Below are 20,239 nucleotides of genomic sequence, written 5' to 3'. Positions count from 1 at the left end.
TAACATGTCATAGCAGCTGACATAACATGTCATAACAGCTGACATAACATGTCATAACAGCTGACATAACATGTCATAGCAGCTGACATAACATGTCATAACAGCTGACATAACATGTTTATAACAGCTGACATAACATGTCATAACAGCTGACATAACATGTCATAACAGCTGACATAACATGTCATAGCAGCTGACATAACATGTCATAGCAGCTGACATAACATGTCATAACAGCTGACATAACATGTCATAACAGCTGACATAACTGGTAATAACACTGTCATGACACATATATTGAGACCTGTTATGATATATATTGAGTTATTTTATGGCTGGTTATGACACCTACATAAGAGTGTTAAAACCCACAAAGCAAAACATTCCACTACACCATAGGCTATGTGTCAACAGTATGTTTATATTATATATTTAATTGCCCATATTAAATTTCAATTGTACTGTAATTACGTACAGATTGATGTCGGCCATGCACCTATCCCAGTTCTCTGTTTCTGGTGACTGGGATGAATGCAGGAGCAGATTTCAGGAGCAGGACAAGCCACTCTCTTTTAGACTGATGACAGACATAAGGGCATGTACGTGACAGGCCTATCTGGATTATATGATTATGATGGTCATAATGCTTCTTGACAGTGTCAAAGTGTATTTTCTTCATGTTATTTAAAATATGTTGGAAAAAAAAATTCTGTAAAAAATTATTTACAGCATCAACAAAGGACTTAAGAAACTTTCGAACGAAAGAGAACTTCTTGGCAGGGAAAAATACGTTTGAATAAATGTGGGTTTTGACACTCTTATATAGGTGTCATTAACCAGCCATAAAATAACGCAATATGTCACAACAGATGTAAGTATATGGGTCATGACAGTGTTATGACCATATTATGACAGGTTATGTCAGCTGTTATGACATATTATGACATGGTTAGGACCGTGTCGTAACATGTTATGATGCTGGGTGTCAAGTAAAGTGCTACCAAGAAGGATCATTCTGGTCTTTCCTCCAGTACTTTGCTGCAAACGATTCATCTTTTATTTATATTCCTTGTGTCATTCTAATTCTTCTCATTGCCTCATTGTTTAATAATTAATATAGTTTAACCGTATTCTCACAACAATGTTATCTGATAATGGAACTCATGAACATAGCTTATTTAACATTATGAATGTTCATAACAGATTTGCAGCTTCATTTAGAGAAAACGATAAGACAAATGAACCATTCAAAATCATATACACTGAGAGACTAAAGGCTTCATCACCTTCCTACTTTATTGCACCTTAATCTCCTCTAGTAGCTCCAGAAAACATCTCCTCTAGTAGCTCCAGAAAACATCTCCTCTAGTAGCCTCCAGAAAACATCTCCTCTAGTAGCTCCAGAAAACATCTCCTCTAGTAGCTCCAGAAAACATCTCCTCTAGTAGCTCCAGAAAACATCTCCTCTAGTAGCTCCAGAAAACATCTCCTCTAGTAGCTCCAGAAAACATCTCCTCTAGTAGCTCCAGAAATCATCTCCTCTAGTAGCTCCAGAAAACATTGATCCGAAGCTCTTGTCACTATTGTACTTTGTACTGCATTGGTGCATTGTGTTTCTGGGTTTTGCTCATATCATGTTGTTCTCAGTTCTCCTTTGTAAAAGGACGTAATCTCCTGATTAAACAAAGGAAACAAAAGTGGAATGCCATGCTTGTACTTACTGTAGAGGATGGTGCCCTGTGTAGCTCTGGTTTTGACAGTCAGATACAGGGTAACAGTGGTGTCTTTGGCAGGGTGAGAGGGATCTGCGCTGGCACCAGGAGACTGCAGCAGAGAGACAAGGGGAGGCAGCTCCAAGTACGATGTGCCGTTGAACGAGGGGATGAATATTGTGGTATCTGAAAAGAAAAACATTCATTATAAAATGATTCTTAAACATCCCCGTGACATCACATACAGCAGGACTAAAACTAACAGGTCAATATTAAACATCCCCATGACATCACACACAGCAGGACTAAAACTAACAGGTCAATCAATATTCTATATTAAACATCCCCATGACATCACACACAGCAGGACTAAAACTAATAGGTCAATATTCTATATTAAAACATCCCTGTGACATCACATACAGCAGGACTAAAACTAATAGGTCAATATTCTATATTAAACATCCCCGTGACATCACACACAGCAGGACTAAAACTAATAGGGAAATATTCTATATTAAAACATCCCCGTGACATCACATACAGCAGGACTAAAACTAACAGGTCAATATTCTATATTAAACATCCCCATGACATCACATACAGCAGGACTAAAACTAACAGGTCAATATTCTATATTAAACATCCCCATGACATCACATACAGCAGGACTAAAACTAATAGGTCAATATTCTATATTAAACATCCCCATGACATCACATACAGCAGGACTAAAACTAATAGGTCAATATTCTATATTAAACATCCCCGTGACATCACATACAGCAGGACTAAAACTAACAGGTCAATATTCTATATTAAACATCCCCATGACATCACATACAGCAGGACTAAAACTAATAGGTCAATATTCTATATTAAACATCCCCATGACATCACATACAGCAGGTGTAACGATCGTCGTATGAAGGAGTGGACCAAAACTGAGCGTGGTAAGTGCTCATGATACATTTAATACTCAAAACACTCAAACAAAATAACAAAGAGGGAAAAACGAAATAGTCCTGTCAGGTGCAGACAATAAACAGAAACAGGCTCCGGACTGTTGACCGTCGTTGGAGGTTCCGGTCAGTGGCCCGTCATTGGAGGTTCCGGACAGTGGCCCGTCATTGGAGGTTCCGGACAGTGGCCCGTCGTTGGAGGTTCCGGACAGTGGCCCGTCGTTGGAGGTTCCGGACAGTGGCCCGTCGTTGGAGGTTCCGGACAGTGGCCCGTCGTTGGAGGTTCCGGACAGTGGCCCGTCATTGGAGGTTCCGGACAGTGGCCCGTCGTTGGAGGTTCCGGACAGTGGCCCGTCGTTGGAGGTACCGGACAGTGGCCCGTCATTGGAGGTTCCGGACAGTGGCCCGTCGTTGGAGGTTCCGGACAGTGGCCCGTCGTTGGAGGTTCCGGACAGTGGCCCGTCGTTGGAGGTTCCGGACAGTGGCCCATCGTTGGAGGTTCCGGTCAGTGGCCCATCGCTGGAGGTTCCGGACTGTTGACCGTCGTTGGAGGTTCCGGTCAGTGGCCCATCGTTGGAGGTTCCGGACTGTGAAATGTCGCCGGAAGCTCTGGACTGGGAATTGTCGCCGGAAGCTCTGGCCTGTGGAGGCGCACTGGAGGCCTGATGCGCGGGACCGGTACAGGTAGCACCGGGCTGAAGACACGCACCACAGGGCGAGTGCGGGGAGGAGGCACAGGACTGTGGAGGCGCACTGGAGGCCTGATGCGTGGGACCGGTACAGGTAGCACCGGGCTGAAGACACGCACCTCAGGGCGAGTGTGGGGATGAGGCACAGGACGTACTGGACTGTGGAGGCGCACTAGAGGTCTGGAGCGTAGAGCTGGCACAACCCGTCCTGGCTGGATGTTTATTTTCTCCCTGCAAATGCAGGGCGCTGGCACAGGACGCACTGGGCTGTGCAGACGCACCGGAGACACAGTGCGCAGAGCCGGCGCAGGATATCCTGCTCCAAGGAGGTGTACCATCCGTCTTGGCTGGATGCCCATTCTAGCCCGGCCAATGCAGGGAACCAGGCTATGAATGCGCACTGGAGACACTCCCCACGGTAAGCACAACGAGTTGGCTCAGGTCTGAACCCTGACTCTGCCACTCTCCTCATGTACCCCCCCCCCCAAAAAAAAAAATCCTCTTTCACTGCCTCCGCCTGTTTCCATGGCAGGGTCTTGTCCCCTGCCATTACCTCCTCCCAGGTCCAGGATGTCCTCCACTCTCTTTTCTCCCGGGCCCAGGATCCCTGCTCCTCTTGAACATGCTGCTTGGTCCTTTTTAGGTGGGTAGTTCTGTAACGATAATCGTATGAAGGAGTGGACCAAAACGCAGCGTGGTAAGTGTTCATTATAAATGTAATACTCAAAACACTCGAACAAAATAACAAAGAGGGAAAACCGAAACAGTCCTGTCAGGTGCAGACAATAAACAGAAAACAACTACCCACAAAACCCAAACGAAAAATAACAACTTATACATGATCCCGAATCAAAGACAACGATAGACAGCTGCCTCTGATTGGGAAACACACCAACATAGAAATAAAGAAACTAGAATGCCCACCCTATTCACACCCTGGCCTAACCAAAATAGAGAATAGAGAATCTATGGCCAGGGCGTGACAGCAGGACTAAAACTAATAGGTCAATATTCTATATTAAAACATTCTGTTGTGGCCTCCCGGGTGGCGCTGTGGTTAAGGGCGCTGTACTGCAGCGCCAGCTGTGCCATCAGAGTCCCTGGGTTCGCGCCCAGACTCCGGGAGGTCCGGGGGGCGACGCACAATTGGCCTAGGCGTCGTCCGGGTTAGGGAGGGATTGGTCGGTAGGGATCTCCTTGTCTCATCGCGCACCAGCGACTCCTGTGGCGGGCCGGGCGCAGTGCGCGCTAGCCAAGGTTGCCAGGTGCACGGTGTATCCTCCATTGGTGTGGCTGGCTTCCGGGTTGGAGGCGCGCTGTGTTAAGAAGCAGTACGGCTGGTTGGGTTGTGTATCGGAGGACGCATGACATTCAGCCTTCCTCTCTCCTGAGCCGGGAGTTGTAGCAATGAGACAAGATAGTAGCTACTACAACAATTGGATACCATGAAATTGGGGAGAAAAAGGGGTAAAAATAAAAACATGTGTGTATTTATTGTCACGTGTCCATCGTTTTTTACTATAGCTAAATGAATTTCCCTTGTGGGATAATAAAGCCTGTACTCTACTCTAGATATGTGGGATAATAAGACAAGGACCAATCCCTCCTGCGTCCTCCGATACACAACTCTAGATATGTGGGATAATAAAGACTCTACTCTAGATATGTGGGATAATAAAGACTCTACTCTAGATATGAGGGATAATAAAGACTCTACTCTAGATATGTGGAATAATAAAGACTCTACTCTAGATATGAGGGATAATAAAGACTCTACTCTAGATATGAGGGATAATAAAGACTCTACTCTAGATATGTGGGATAATAAAGACTACTCTACTCTAGATATGTGGGATAAAAAAATACTACTCTACTCTAGATATGTGGGATAATAAAGACTCTAATCTAGACATGCCGCTCACCCATTAGACAACACTATCATCAAGCTGAGCTCAGAAGACCATTGTATCTATAGCTTTAACTGTTTTCATTTACACATATTTACAACCTAGTTTTATGATATTTCTGTCTCTTACCCTAAACATGCTATGTGACCTAACGAATATGTCAGATCAGGTAACATACTGTATAACTAACTACACTGGGAGACAACTAGCTAGCTTAGCTTACATTTGTGGCTCTCAGTTTAGCAACATACCTCATAGTTGTGAGCACCAGGAGCGTCCGTATAGCCTCTCCCAACTACATTGGTTAAATGACACTATTTTGCCATATTCTAATAAGAGCATGTTGTATATAGTTCATAGTGAGTGATGAGTCCAGAGACGAGACGAGGACAATTACCATCTGGTTAGCACTCTATTTCTCTGACCATTAAGCTTTTCTTCAGCTCATTTAATCAGCTCATCAGATAACATGGAAAGTTATCAATCATACAAGTATAATAAAGCAGTTTGGAAATACTCCTAGTATATTACAGTGAACATACTCCTAGTATAGTACAGTGAACATACTCCTAGTATAGTACAGTGAACATACTCCTAGTATAGTACAGTGAACATACTCCTAGTATAGTACAGTGAACATACTCCTAGTATAGTACAGTGAACATACTCCTAGTATAGTACAGTGAACGTACTCCTAGTATATTACAGTGAACGTACTCCTAGTATAGTACAGTGAACATACTCCTAGTATAGTACAGTGAACATACTCCTAGTATAGTACAGTGAACATACTCCTAGTATATTACAGTGAACATACTCCTAGTATATTACAGTGAACATACTCCTAGTATATTACAGTGAACATACTCCTAGTATAGTACAGTGAACATACTCCTAGTATATTACAGTGAACATACTCCTAGTATAGTACAGTGAACATACTCCTAGTATATTACAGTGAACATACTCCTAGTATATTGCAGTGAACATACTCCTAGTATATTACAGTGAACATACTCCTAGTATAGTACAGTGAACATACTCCTAGTATATTACAGTGAACATACTCCTAGTATAGTACAGTGAACATACTCCTAGTATATTACAGTGAACATACTCCTAGTATATTACAGTGAACATACTCCTAGTATATTACAGTGAACGTACTCCTAGTATAGTACAGTGAACATACTCCTAGAATATTACAGTGAACATACTCCTAGTATATTACAGTGAACATACTCCTAGTATATTACAGTGAACATACTCCTAGTATATTACAGTGAACGTACTCCTAGTATAGTACAGTGAACATACTCCTAGTATAGTACAGTGAACATACTCCTAGTATAGTACAGTGAACATACTCCTAGTATATTACAGTGAACATACTCCTAGTATATTACAGTGAACATACTCTTAGTATATTACAGTGAACATACTCCTAGTATAGTACAGTGAACATACTCCTAGTATAGTACAGTGAACGTACTCCTAGTATATTACAGTGAACATACTCCTAGTATAGTACAGTGAACATACTCCTAGTATAGTACAGTGAACGTACTCCTAGTATATTACAGTGAACATACTCCTAGTATAGTACAGTGAACATACTCCTAGTATATTACAGTGAACATACTCCTAGTATATTACAGTGAACATACTCTTAGTATATTACAGTGAACATACTCCTAGTATAGTACAGTGAACATACTCCTAGTATAGTACAGTGAACATACTCCTAGTATAGTACAGTGAACATACTCCTAGTATATTACAGTGAACATACTCCTAGTATAGTACAGTGAACATACTCCTAGTATATTACAGTGAACATACTCCTAGTATAGTACAGTGAACATACTCCTAGTATATTACAGTGAACATACTCCTAGTATAGTACAGTGAACATACTCCTAGTATATTACAGTGAACATACTCTTAGTATATTACAGTGAACATACTCCTAGTATAGTACAGTGAACATACTCCTAGTATAGTACAGTGAACATACTCCTAGTATAGTACAGTGAACATACTCCTAGTATATTACAGTGAACATACTCCTAGTATAGTGCAGTGAACATACTCCTAGTATATTACAGTGAACATACTCCTAGTATAGTACAGTGAACATACTCCTAGTATATTACAGTGAACATACTCCTAGTATAGTACAGTGAACATACTCCTAGTATATTACAGTGAACATACTCCTAGTATAGTGCAGTGAACATACTCCTAGTATATTACAGTGAACATACTCCTAGTATAGTACAGTGAACATACTCCTAGTATATTACAGTGAACATACTCCTAGTATAGTACAGTGAACATACTCCTAGTATATTACAGTGAACATACTCCTAGTATAGTACAGTGAACATACTCCTAGTATAGTACAGTGAACATACTTCTGTTTTTTTATTATGAACACATTCCTCTGACTTTTTTCCATCACCACAAAAATATAACTGCAATAATCTATAATCTAAGCAATTGGAAATACTACTGGCTAAAACAAATAAAGATAAAATGTTCAGAAAAAGCTATCCTTCCCTCTCCCTGTCCCCTCTTCCCACCCTGACAGTTAGGCTATGAGCAGGCAGAAGGGCCCAGTCAGGTCTGCCTGGCCGCTGTGTTATCTCCCCAGAGGATGACAGAGGGTGATGACTTTAACAGGGTCTGGATGGAGGGGTCTGGACGAGAGGGTGATGACTTTAACAGGGTCTGGATGGAGGGGGCTGGATGAGAGGGTGATGACTTTAACAGGGGCAGGATTGAGGGGGGGCAGAGTAGAGGGGGATGACTAACAGGGATGGAGGGGGCTGTATTCCTGTCAATGCTAATGATTTGGACTGTTCAGTCTTCCTGTCAATGCTAATGATTTGGACTGTTCAGTCTTCCTGTCAATGCTAATGACTTGGACTGTTCAGTCCCATACCCCACCATTCCCCATTATTAAGCATTTATTTTGTAATAATGTAACCATACCATCAACATAATGTTCCTATAACATTGCCATAACATCCCCATAACATTGCCATAACATCCCCATACTATCCAGAAATGCACCTTTGCTTGTTTGCGTTTGTTTTTAAAGCGGTGGGATTAGGGACAATATTAGGGACAATCTGAGTTTGTTAGTAGTAATCAAGCCCTTTTTGTTAATTTCAACAATGGGCCAATATCCTCCAAATGCAAAACAAACCTATGAAGAGATAGGACTTGGGGAAATGAGGCGTGTTGAGGGTCATGATGGATCCAGAAACTAGTGTGAATAATTAGCTGCTTCGCTGCTCATGACTTCTTTTCTAGCCCCCATCCTCATTTTACTCTGCTACTCATTTTGGCGATCACTTAGCTTTCAATTTAAGGCTTACAGACCTGACAGACTCTTTTGTCAGGGTCTACGACCCACTGTGTCTTGCCTGATAAAGATCATTTATCAGAGATTAATGGTTTGCACACACAGCTGACCTGGCTCTGACTGAATAGTACCTGTGTGACCAGGCTGCTTGAGAAAGAAGGGTCTGGCCTAGTCACCAGGATGAAGCATATGATAGGCCAGGTTCCAATATCCATACTTGCTTAATAACTAGTGAAGCGATGTATTGGTCATGCTATGTAAATGGTATGCCAGTGTGCCCCAACAAGGCTTGTAAATGGAAAGTATTATTACTGTAGTTGTTAGCCTACACATGAACATAATAAACGAGTCATTAGATGATACTGTACAGTATGTCATTATAACTAGCAGGGAGCAGAGAGAGAGAGAGAGTTGACTGGTCAAGTTATCAATCATGTGACAGGCAGGTGGGCAGGCAGACAGGTAGGGGGCAGGCAGTCAGACAGGGGACAGTGGGCTGGGGGGAGACGGGGCAGACAGGGGACAGTGGGCTGGAGGGATACGGGGCAGACAGGCAGACAGGGGACAGTGGGCTGGGGGGAGACGGGGCAGACAAGCAGGGGTTAGGCAGGCAGACAGTGGACAGACAAGCAGGGTGTTAGGCAGGCAGACGGGACAGTGGGCTGGGGGGAGACGGGGCAGACAGGCAGGGGTTAGGCAGGCAGACAGCGGACAGATAAGCAGGGGGTTAGGCAGGCAGACAGGGGACAGTGGGCTGGGGGGAGACGGGGCAGACAGGCAGGGGTTAGGCAGGCAGAGACGGGACAGTGGGCTGGGGGGAGACGGGGCAGACAGGCAGGGGTTAGGCAGGCAGAGACGGGACAGTGGGCTGGGGGGAGACGGGGCAGACAGGCAGGGGTTAGGCAGGCAGAGACGGGACAGTGGGCTGGGGGAGACGGGGCAGACAGGCAGGGGTTAGGCAGGCAGACAGCGGACAGACAAGCAGGGGGTTAGGCAGGCAGACAGGGGACAGTGGGCTGGGGGGACAGGTGTCTGTGACTTAATCTAATATGTGAGAGGATGCAGCAGTGTTGTTGTCAACCCGTAAAGTTGCTGTGGTACAGACATATTACTGTGGTACAATAATATACTAAGTTGCTGTGGTACAGACATATGACTGTGGTACAATAATATACTAAGTTGCTGTGGTACAGGCATATTACTGTGGTACAATAAGTTGCTGTGGTACAGACATATTACTGTGGTACAATAATATACTAAGTTGCTGTGGTACAGGCATATTACTGTGGTACAATAAGTTGCTGTGGTACAGACATATTACTGTGGTACAATAATATACTAAGTTGCTGTGGTACAGACATATTACTGTGGTACAATAATATACTAAGTTGCTGTGGTACAGACATATGACTGTGGTACAATAATATACTAAGTTGCTGTGGTACAGGCATATTACTGTGGTACAATAAGTTGCTGTGGTACAGACATATTACTGTGGTACAATAATATACTAAGTTGCTGTGGTACAGACATATGACTGTGGTACAATAATATACTAAGTTGCTGTGGTACAGGCATATTACTGTGGTACAATAAGTTGCTGTGGTACAGACATATTACTGTGGTACAATAATATACTAAGTTGCTGTGGTACAGGCATATTACTGTGGTACAATAAGTTGCTGTGGTACAGACATATTACTGTGGTACAATAATATACTAAGTTGCTGTGGTACAGACATATTACTGTGGTACAATAATATACTAAGTTGCTGTGGTACAGACATATGACTGTGGTACAATAATATACTAAGTTGCTGTGGTACAGGCATATTACTGTTGTACAATAATATACTTCAAACTTCAGGCTGTCAGTGTGTGTGAGTGTGAGTGTGTCAAACAGTGTCTGTGTGTGTGTGTGTGTGTGTGTGTGTGTGTGTGTGTGTGTGTGTGTGTGTGTGTGTGTGTGTGTGTGTGTGTGTGTGTGTGTGTGTGTGTGTGTGTGTGCGTGTGTGCGTGTGTGTGTACATGTGTGAGCGCGAGTGTATGAGGGACGAAGGGGGACTGACTAGCGAAACCCATCACTAGCAGAGTGCTCAGTGCGTCACATGAGATTGCACCGTGGTTAATACGCTGGGACTGGGATGCCTTTCAACTCTATACCAATCTGTTTAACTCAGCATAAAATTGTGCAGCATGCCAGCGCTGGGATGCGTCCCAAATGGCAACCCATTACCTACATAGTGCACTACTTTGGACTGAAGCCCTATGGGATAGCCCATAGGCTCTGGTCAAAAGTAGTGCACTATATAGGGAATGGGGCGCTGGTGTTTAGGGGAGGGCGGCGTTACGAGTGTGATGAACCACGGTATAGGCTATAGAGCGTCATTAATGGACGTCTGGGAAAACAAACTCCAGGAGAACAAGTGAATGGATCTCATAGTTGTTTAGTTGATTATTATTCTTTCATTACAAATTGTTTCAGAACAGCCTTAATTCATTGGGGTATGGACTGCAAGGTGTCAAAATCTTTCCACAGGGATGCTGGTCCATGTTGACTCCAGTGCTTCCCGCTCATAGCGTTCACCTGGATTCACCTGGTCAGGCTGCATACTAACATTAAACACTCAAAGAAATTCCTTAAAGGTTCTGGGTGATAATTTGGTATTTCTTTCCCATGGGACAGATGGGGCTGTAATGTAGGCTATAAATGAGCTAGCCCATTGCAGCCCTGGAGATAATATAGGAGACTCTGTTGCTTTGCTGAGGCAGATAGAGAGACTAACAACATCTGAGAACGCACAGCGAAGGTGTCAAAAGAGGGTGGAAGGGTACACAAACAGACCTAGTACAGGGTTTTTAGTTGAGACAGAGAGGGACTAAAGGTTGTGTCACTACTTTGAACAGTGTTTAGCGACACATTCAATGTGATTTCAGGTGTCAACGTAGAAGGCTTATCCACTGCATGAATAGTTCATTCCTGACTGGTTTGGAGAAAAGGTCACAGTGTCATCACATCACTTAATGATTCCCCACCAGTCTTATGCAATGTAGGCTATTCCCTTGCTGTTTATCCCAGTATTTTGCGCTGAGAGGATGTAAAGTTTAGCACCACTATAAGCTATATTTTTAGAGATCAGTTTAAATTAAAGTGAAATGAAGGAAGTGTAAAAGGAAAATGTTGCTAGGCAGTTATCTAACACAGTGACAACAGTGAACTGAAATGGCTGTATCCAGTAGTGCCACTGTTTAAACTGCCACATCTAACTACTGACTAAAACATTTAAACAAAGTTGGGATCCTTAATGTTAAGAAAAATCCCTAAATGAGAAACATTGTTTTTCCCCCCACAAAATTTTAATCACAGTGCAGTTATCATAAAACATATTATTTTCCTTGTTATAGCCTAACTCAGGGATGGCAACTGGTGGCCCGCGGGAAGCCCCCCCTTTTGAAAGCCCTCGGCTCAGTCACTAATAGTCAGTCAATTAGCCCAGGTTCAGATAACATTCTTTAGATTGCTAAGTTAGCGGCCAGCTATCTAAACTTGTTGTTATCATGGTATCATGAATTACGGGCCGGGGGTCCCCTATTGATTTTGTTTGTTAGTCTCACTCAGATGTCATATTAAAAACTGCAAACATTTCTCTACACCCTGTAAAACAGCAAAACATTTTGATGGGGGGGGTGTGGATTTGGGTATGCAGCCTCGCGAGCAGATTGTTTGTGGCCCCTACCCCCATCAAAGTTGCTAACTAGATGGTAGGCTATAAAGGCCCGGGCGGTCACCACAAGACTTATAAAATAGTAAAACTGCTAAGCCTCTCACATTAAATGACCGTCTTTCCAGGAGTTTGTTGTCTTGCCAACGTCGTGGTGCGCAGAAGAAACAATGTGGCACAGACAAGATTCTTCACTTGGTCTTGAGGATTCTCCATACCACGCTGTCTCACTAAAACAATGATGTGATGATGCGATTAGATTTAACGTAGCTACGACAAGCTGTGGCTCAAACCAGCCTCAAAAATGTTTTCAGTCCGACATTCATTCTTGCTTGAAGTATCTAGCCAATACATTTTGAGTTGAATAACATTGTGTGTAAAGAGCTTGTCAGAGCTGTAACAATTTAACACTTTGGCAAGTACAAAAGCATCCTAGTAGTAGTCATCGATACTACTCGAGATCTCATTGGCTATTGCTGATCACCGTTCTGAAATCTTGTAGTTGCACATCTCACACTACAAGATCATTGCAGATTTTGTGCTGATGAAATCATAATTGTTTGAAAATATTGGGCCGTCTGGGCCTGCTTAAGGACGGGATAGGTAGCACACAGATCAGTTGACATTAAACGTCGGTGAGTAGCCAATGACTTGGGGATTTTGTCTCTGATCTCAACATCTCATAGTGTACACCCGACTTTAGGCTACTTTGGGGAACTTGCGAGGCATGCAAGAAAAGAAATTGCGAGATACAGATTACCAAGACATTCCCTCTCGCTGGCCTGCCTGCCCCCTCTTCTCTCTCCCTCTCGCTGGCCTGCCTGCCCCCTCTTCTCTCTCCCTCTCGCTGGCCTGCCTGCCCCCTCTTCTCTCTCCCTTGTTCTGGCCTGCCTGCCTGCCCCCTCTTCTCTCTCCCTTGAGCTGGCCTGCCTGCACCTCTTCTCTCTCCCTTGAGCTGGCCTGCCTGCACCTCTTCTCTCTCCCTCTTGCTGGCCTGCCTGCCCCCTCTTCTCTCTCCCTTGTGCTGGCCTGCCTGCCTGCACCTCTTCTCTCTCCCTTGTGCTGGCCTGCCCGCCTGCACCTCTTCTCTCTCCCTTGTGCTGGCCTGCCTGCCTGCCCCCTCTTCTCTCTCCCTCTTGCTGGCCTGCCTGCCCCCTCTTCTCTCTCCCTTGTGCCGGCCTGCCTGCCTGCCCCCTCTTCTCTCTTTCTTGTGCTGGCCTGCCTGCCTGCCCCGTCTTCTCTCTCCCTTGTGCTGGCCTGCCTGCCTGCCCCCTCTTCACTCTTCCTTGTGCTGGCATGCCTGCCCCCTCTTCTCTCTTCCTTGTGCTGGCTTGCTTGCCTGCCCCGTCTTCTCTCTTCCTTGTGCTGGCCTGCCTGCCCCCTCTTCTCTCTCCCTTGTGCTGGCCTGCCTGCCTGCCCCCTCTTCTCTCTTCCTTGTGCTGGCCTGCCTGCCTGCCCCGTCTTCTCTCTCCCTTGTGCTGGCCTGCCTGCCTGCCCCCTCTTCTCTCTTCCTTGTGCTTGCCTGCCTGCCCCCTCTTCTCTCTTCCTTGTGCTGGCCTGCCTGCCCCCTCTTCTCTCTCCCTTGTGCTTGCCTGCCTGCCCCCTCTTCTCTCTTCCTTGTGCTTGCCTGCCTGCACCTCTTCTCTCTCCCTGTGCTGGCCTGCCTGCCTGCCCCTCTTCTCTCTCCCTTGTGCTGGCCTGCCTGCCTGCACCTCTTCTGTCTCCCTCGTGCTGGCCTGCCTGCCTGCCCCCTCTTCTCTCTCCCTCGTGCTGGCCTGCCTGCCTGCACCTCTTCTCTCTTCCTTGTGCTTGCTGGCCTGCCCCCTCTTCTCTCTTCCTTGTGCTGGCCTGCCTGCCCCCTCTTCTCTCTCCCTTGTGCTTGCCTGCCTGCCCCCTCTTCTCTCTTCCTTGTGCTTGCCTGCCTGCCTGCCCCCTCTTATCTCTCCCTCGTGCTGGCCTGCCTGCCTGCACCTCTTCTGTCTCCCTCGTGTTGGCCTGCCTGCCTGCCCCCTCTTCTCTCTCCCTCGTGCTGGCCTGCCTGCCTGCACCTCTTCTCTCTCCCTCGTGCTGGCATGCCTGCCCCCTCTTCTCTCTCCCTCGTGCTGGCCTGCCTGCCTGCACCTCTTCTCTCTTCCTTGTGCTTGCCTGCCTGCCCCCTCTTCTCTCTTCCTTGTGCTGGCCTGCCTGCCCCCTCTTCTCTCTCCCTTGTGCTTGCCTGCCTGCCCCCTCTTCTCTCTTCCTTGTGCTTGCCTGCCTGCCTGCCCCCTCTTATCTCTCCCTCGTGCTGGCCTGCCTGCCTGCACCTCTTCTGTCTCCCTCGTGCTGGCCTGCCTGCCTGCCCCCTCTTCTCTCTCCCTCGTGCTGGCCTGCCTGCCTGCACCTCTTCTCTCTCCCTCGTGCTGGCATGCCTGCCCCCTCTTCTCTCTCCCTCGTGCTGGCCTGCCTGCCTGCACCTCTTCTCTCTCCCTCGTGCTGGCATGCCTGCCCCCTCTTCTCTCTTCCTCGTGCTGTCTAGCCTGCTCATGCTCTTCGACAAAGATTTGTATATAATGAAAAGATGCACCAGTGGTGGAAAAAGTAGCCAATTGTCATACTTGCTTAAAGGTAAAGATATCTTAATAGAACATGACTAAAGTAAAAGTGAAAGTCACCCAGTAAAATACTACTTGAGTAAAAGTCTAAAACTATTAGTTTTTTAAATATACTTTGTAATTGCTGAAATATATTTAAGTATCAAAAGTAAAAGTATAAATCATTTCAAACAATTAAGCAAACCAGACACCATTTTCATTTTATTTTAAATGTATTTACGGATAGCCAGGGGCACACTCCAACACTCAGACATCATTCACAGACAAAGCATTTGTGTTTAGTGAGTCCACCAGATCAGAGGCAGTAGGGATGACCACGGCTGTTCTCTTGATAAGTGCATGAATTTGACATGTCCTGCTAAGCATAAAAAATGTAACGAGTACTTTTGGGTGACATGGAAAATATATGGAGTAAAAAAGTACATTATTTTCTTTAGGAATGTAGTGAAGTAAAAGTAAAAAAAATGGAAATAGTAAAGTACAGATACCCCCCAAAAATGACATAAGTAGTACTTTAAAGTATTTTTACTTAAGTACTATACACCCCTGGTCTTCGCCCTAACAATGGGAGTCGTTGTCCCAGAGGTGGGAAGGCAGACAAGCTTAGGTCTTAAAGGCTGATTTTGGACATCATTTGACGAGAGTAAAACCTCTAACTATGCCTTTTACTCCCTGTCTACACTAATGAAGCGAGTGTGTGTTCAGTCTTCGGTCGGTTGCTTGTAGAATGTCCTAGCCTATTCATTGATGATAGGCCCTGCTTTACCCGAAGTCGCGAGACATTGCAAGCCAAGAAATTTCAAGATACAGAATTGCATTGTGAGATACCATTTTTGATTGCCGATAGATAGGATGTCTGGTGGATGACCTATACTGATAGATAGGCCTAGTGCACGGTTCTGATTGTTTGCCTGGTGGCTGACCTGCCTATACTGATATATAGGCCTAGTGCACAGTTCTGACTGTCTGTCTGGTGTCTGACCTGCCTATACTGATAGATAGGCCCAGTGCATGGTTCTGACTGTCTGTCTGGTGTCTGACCTGCCTATACTGATAGATAGGCCTAGTGCATGGTTCTGACTGTCTGTCTGGTGTCTGACCTGCCTATACTGATAGATAGGCCCAGTGCATGGTTCTGACTGTCTGTCTGGTGTCTGACCTGCCTATACTGATAGATAGGCCTAGTGCATGGTTCTGACTGTCTGCTTGGTGGCTGACCTGCCTATACTGATAGATAGGCCTAGTGCACAGTTCTGACTGTCTGTCTGGTGTCTGACCTGCCTATACTGATAGATAGGCCCAGTGCATGGTTCTGACTGTCTGTCTGGTGTCTGACCTGCCTATACTGATAGATAGGCCTAGTGCATGGTTCTGACTGTCTGTCTGGTAGCTGACCTGCCTATACTGATATATAGGCCTAGTGCATGGTTCTGACTGTCTGTCTGGTAGCTGACCTGCCTATACTGATAGATAGGCCTAGTGCACGGTTCTGACTGTCTGCTCCTACAACTGACTCATATGACTGGTTTGAACAGCCACATCCCACATAACTACTGTCACCTTGTGTGTGTGTGTGTGTGTGTGTGTGTGTGTGTGTGTGTGTGTGTGTGTGTGTGTGTGTGTGTGTGTGTGTGTGTGTGTGTGTGTGTGTTATGAGTGAGTCTGATGAGTGTGAGATAGAAGTCACCCAGTCAATTACTGTCGCCCGTATTCATAAAGTGTTTCAGAGAAGGAGTGCTGATCTAGGATCAGGTCCCCCCTGTCCATGTAATCTTACTTATTATTATCTAAAAGGCAGAACTGATCCTAGATCAGCACTCCTACTCAGAGATGCTTTATGAATATGGGCCCTGCACTCTAGCAGATAACCTGCACCTCATATGTCTCCCTGATAACACAGAAACCTAATCAGTTTGTCACCTGAAGACAGTTATTGATCTCTGCAAAATGAACATTCTGACCTTTCAGGCACTCTTTTTTATTATTTATACCTTTAATCTAACATCCATTACTATACTATATAACATCCATTACCATCTAACATCCATTACCATCTAACATCCTTTACTATATAACATCCTTTACTATATAACATCCTTTACCATCTAACATCCATTACCATCTAACATCCATTACCATCTAACATCCATTCCTTTACCATCTAACATCCATTACATCTAACAGCCTTTACCATATAACATCCATTACCATCTAACATCCATGCCTTTACCATCTAACATCCATTACCATCTAACATCCATTACCATCTAACATCCATTACCATCTAACATCCATTCCTTTACCATCTAACATCCATTACATCTAACATCCTTTACCATATAACATCCATTACCATCTAACATCCTTTACCATCTAACATCCATTACCATCTAACATCCTTTACCATCTAACATCCATTCCTTTACCATCTAACATCCATTACCATCTAACATCCATTCCATTACCATCTAACATCCTTTACCATCTAACATCCTTTACCATCTAACATCCATTACCATCTAACATCCATTCCTTTACCATCTAACATCCATTACCATCTAACATCCATTCCATTACCATCTAACATCCTTTACCATCTAACATCCATTCCTTTACCATCTAACATCCATTCCATTACCATCTAACATACATTACATCTAACATCCTTTACCATCTAACATCCATTACCATCTAACATCCTTTACTATATAACATCCATTACCATCTAACATCCATTACCATCCAACATCCTTTACCATCTAACATCCTTTACCATCTAACATCCCTTACCATCTAACATCCCTTACCATCTAACATCCTTTACCATCTAACATCCCTTACCATCTAACATCCATTACCATCTAACATCCATTACCATCTAACATCCTTTACCATCTAACATCCCTTACCATCTAACATCCTTTACTATATAACATCCATTACCATCTAACATCCATTACCATCTAACATCCTTTACCATCTAACATTCATTACCATCTAACATCCATTACCATCTAACATCCTTTACCATCTAACATTCATTACCATCTAACATCCATTACCATCTAACATCCTTTACCATCTAACATCCCTTACCATCTAACATCCTTTACCATCTAACATCCCTTACCATCTAACATCCATTACCATCTAACATCCATTACCATCTAACATCCTTTACCATCTAACATCCATTACCATCTAACATCCATTACCATCTAACGTCCATTCCTTTACCATCTAACATCCATTACCATCTAACATCCATTACCATCTAACGTCCATTCCTTTACCATCTAACATCCATTACCATCTAACATCCATTACCATCTAACGTCCATTCCTTTACCATCTAACATCCATTAATAATTGGTTTTTACATCCATTCTATAAAGTTGCAAAAAGAACATGACAACTTCACTTGGCTTCACTCATGTATAAAATTCATGTTTTCAATTTTAATACAAAAATAGGAACAAAAATTAAAAATTAATGAAATCTCTGTTTTTGAAAAGACGTGGTTAGATATTTAGAATAATTTATATTCATAAAATGATAAACTGGTGTGGTCTTGAGAGAACAATAATTAATTCCAAATACTCTTGCTCAAAGTGCAATGATACTCAGTTTTATTTGGTACCAAAGGAATGAGAAAAATATCTAGGATGATTAATGAATTCAACTCAGTGCATGACTGTGTCTGAAATGGCACCCTATTCCCTATATAGTGCGCTATTTCTGACCAGAGCCCTATGCGCCCTGGTCAAAAGTAGTGCACTGTATAGAGTGCATAGGGTGCTATTTCAGACACAGCCCATATGCGCCAAAATGTCTGATCTCGCATCGATAGAGGTACATTAACTTATGACTCAGCAAATTAGCTCAGCAGCTGAACATTGACTTATTGACACCAGTAGAACAACGTGTTCAATCAGCTGATGTAGAAGATAGGAATACAATGAAAAGGCTATTAGCACAATAGAGGATAACATCAGGATGAACATCAGGAATATCACAGCCCTTAATCTGGATACAACGGTCTTGCAGTAAAGCATATATTTTATTTGTCCTTTATTTAACCAGAAAAGACACATTGAGATGAACATCTCTTTTTCAAGTGATCCCTGGCCATCTAACACACAGAGACACATTGAGATTAACATCTCTTTTTCAAGTGATCCCTGGCCATCTAACACACAGAGACACATTGAGATTAACATCTCTTTTTCAAGTGATCCCTGGCCATCTAACACACAGAGACACATTGAGATTAACATCTCTTTTTCAAGTGATCCCTGGCCATCTAACAACACACAGAGACACATTGAGATTAACATCTCTTTTTCAAGTGATCCCTGGCCATCTAACAACACACAGAGACACATTGAGATGAACATCTCTTTTTCAAGTGATCCCTGGCCATCTAACACACAGAGACACATTGAGATGAACATCCCTTTTTCAAGTGATCCCTGGCCATCTAACACACAGAGACACATTGAGATTAACATCCCTTTTTCAAGTGATCCCTGGCCATCTAACACACAGAGACACATTGAGATTAACATCCCTTTTTCAAGTGATCCCTGGCCATCTAACAACACATTGTGGCAACACTTTGCCAACAGGTATAACACGTTATTACATTTACAATATCTTATGATACAGATTATAACATTATATTAGACATATTTAATTATGTATCTCTAATGTAGCACATGTTTAACTGATTCAAAATGTATTTAGTCGAGATCCGTATTTAGTCGTGATCAGTATTTAGTTGTGATCAGTATTTAGTCGTGATCAGTATTTAGTCGTGATCAGTATTTAGTCGTGATCAGTATTTCGTCGTGATCAGTATTTAGTTGTGATCAGTATTTAGTCGTGATCAGTATTTAGTCGTGATCAGTATTTAGTCGTGATCAGTATTTAGTCGTGATCAGTATTTAGTTGTGATCAGTATTTAGTCGTGATCAGTATTTAGTTGTGATCAGTATTTAGTCGTGATCAGTATTTAGTCGTGATCAGTATTTAGTCGTGATCAGTATTTAGTCGTGATCAGTATTTAGTCGTGATCAGTATTTAGTTGTGATCAGTATTTAGTTGTGATCAGTATTTAGTTGTGATCAGTATTTAGTCGTGATCAGTATTTAGTTGTGATCAGTATTTAGTTGTGATCCGTATTTAGTCCACAGGAACAGTGGGAGCCCCAGTCAACCCCAGCATGTGTTTTATACCTACTAACCACAGGGTCAGTGGGAGCCCCAGTCAACCCCAGCATGT

At 43.7% G+C, this 20,239-nt stretch overlaps 1 protein-coding gene across 1 annotated transcript in view; it reads right to left on the bottom strand.

Moving 5' to 3' along the window:
* The window catches only part of LOC110516873 (protein eyes shut homolog), a 167,192-nt gene that overhangs the window by 136,446 nt on the left and 10,507 nt on the right, over positions 1 to 20,239 (bottom strand). Inside the window, exon 2 of the mRNA XM_036960954.1 lies at positions 1,722 to 1,898. Within this exon, the coding sequence (XP_036816849.1) occupies positions 1,722 to 1,898 (177 nt within the window). The remainder of the gene's footprint in view (positions 1 to 1,721; positions 1,899 to 20,239) is intronic.

The sequence above is a fragment of the Oncorhynchus mykiss genome, chromosome 23 (assembly GCF_013265735.2).
Source record: "Oncorhynchus mykiss isolate Arlee chromosome 23, USDA_OmykA_1.1, whole genome shotgun sequence".
Classification (NCBI taxonomy): domain Eukaryota; kingdom Metazoa; phylum Chordata; class Actinopteri; order Salmoniformes; family Salmonidae; genus Oncorhynchus; species Oncorhynchus mykiss.
Note: the sequence above shows the minus strand (reverse complement) of the source record. Positions and strands in the feature narration are given on the sequence as shown.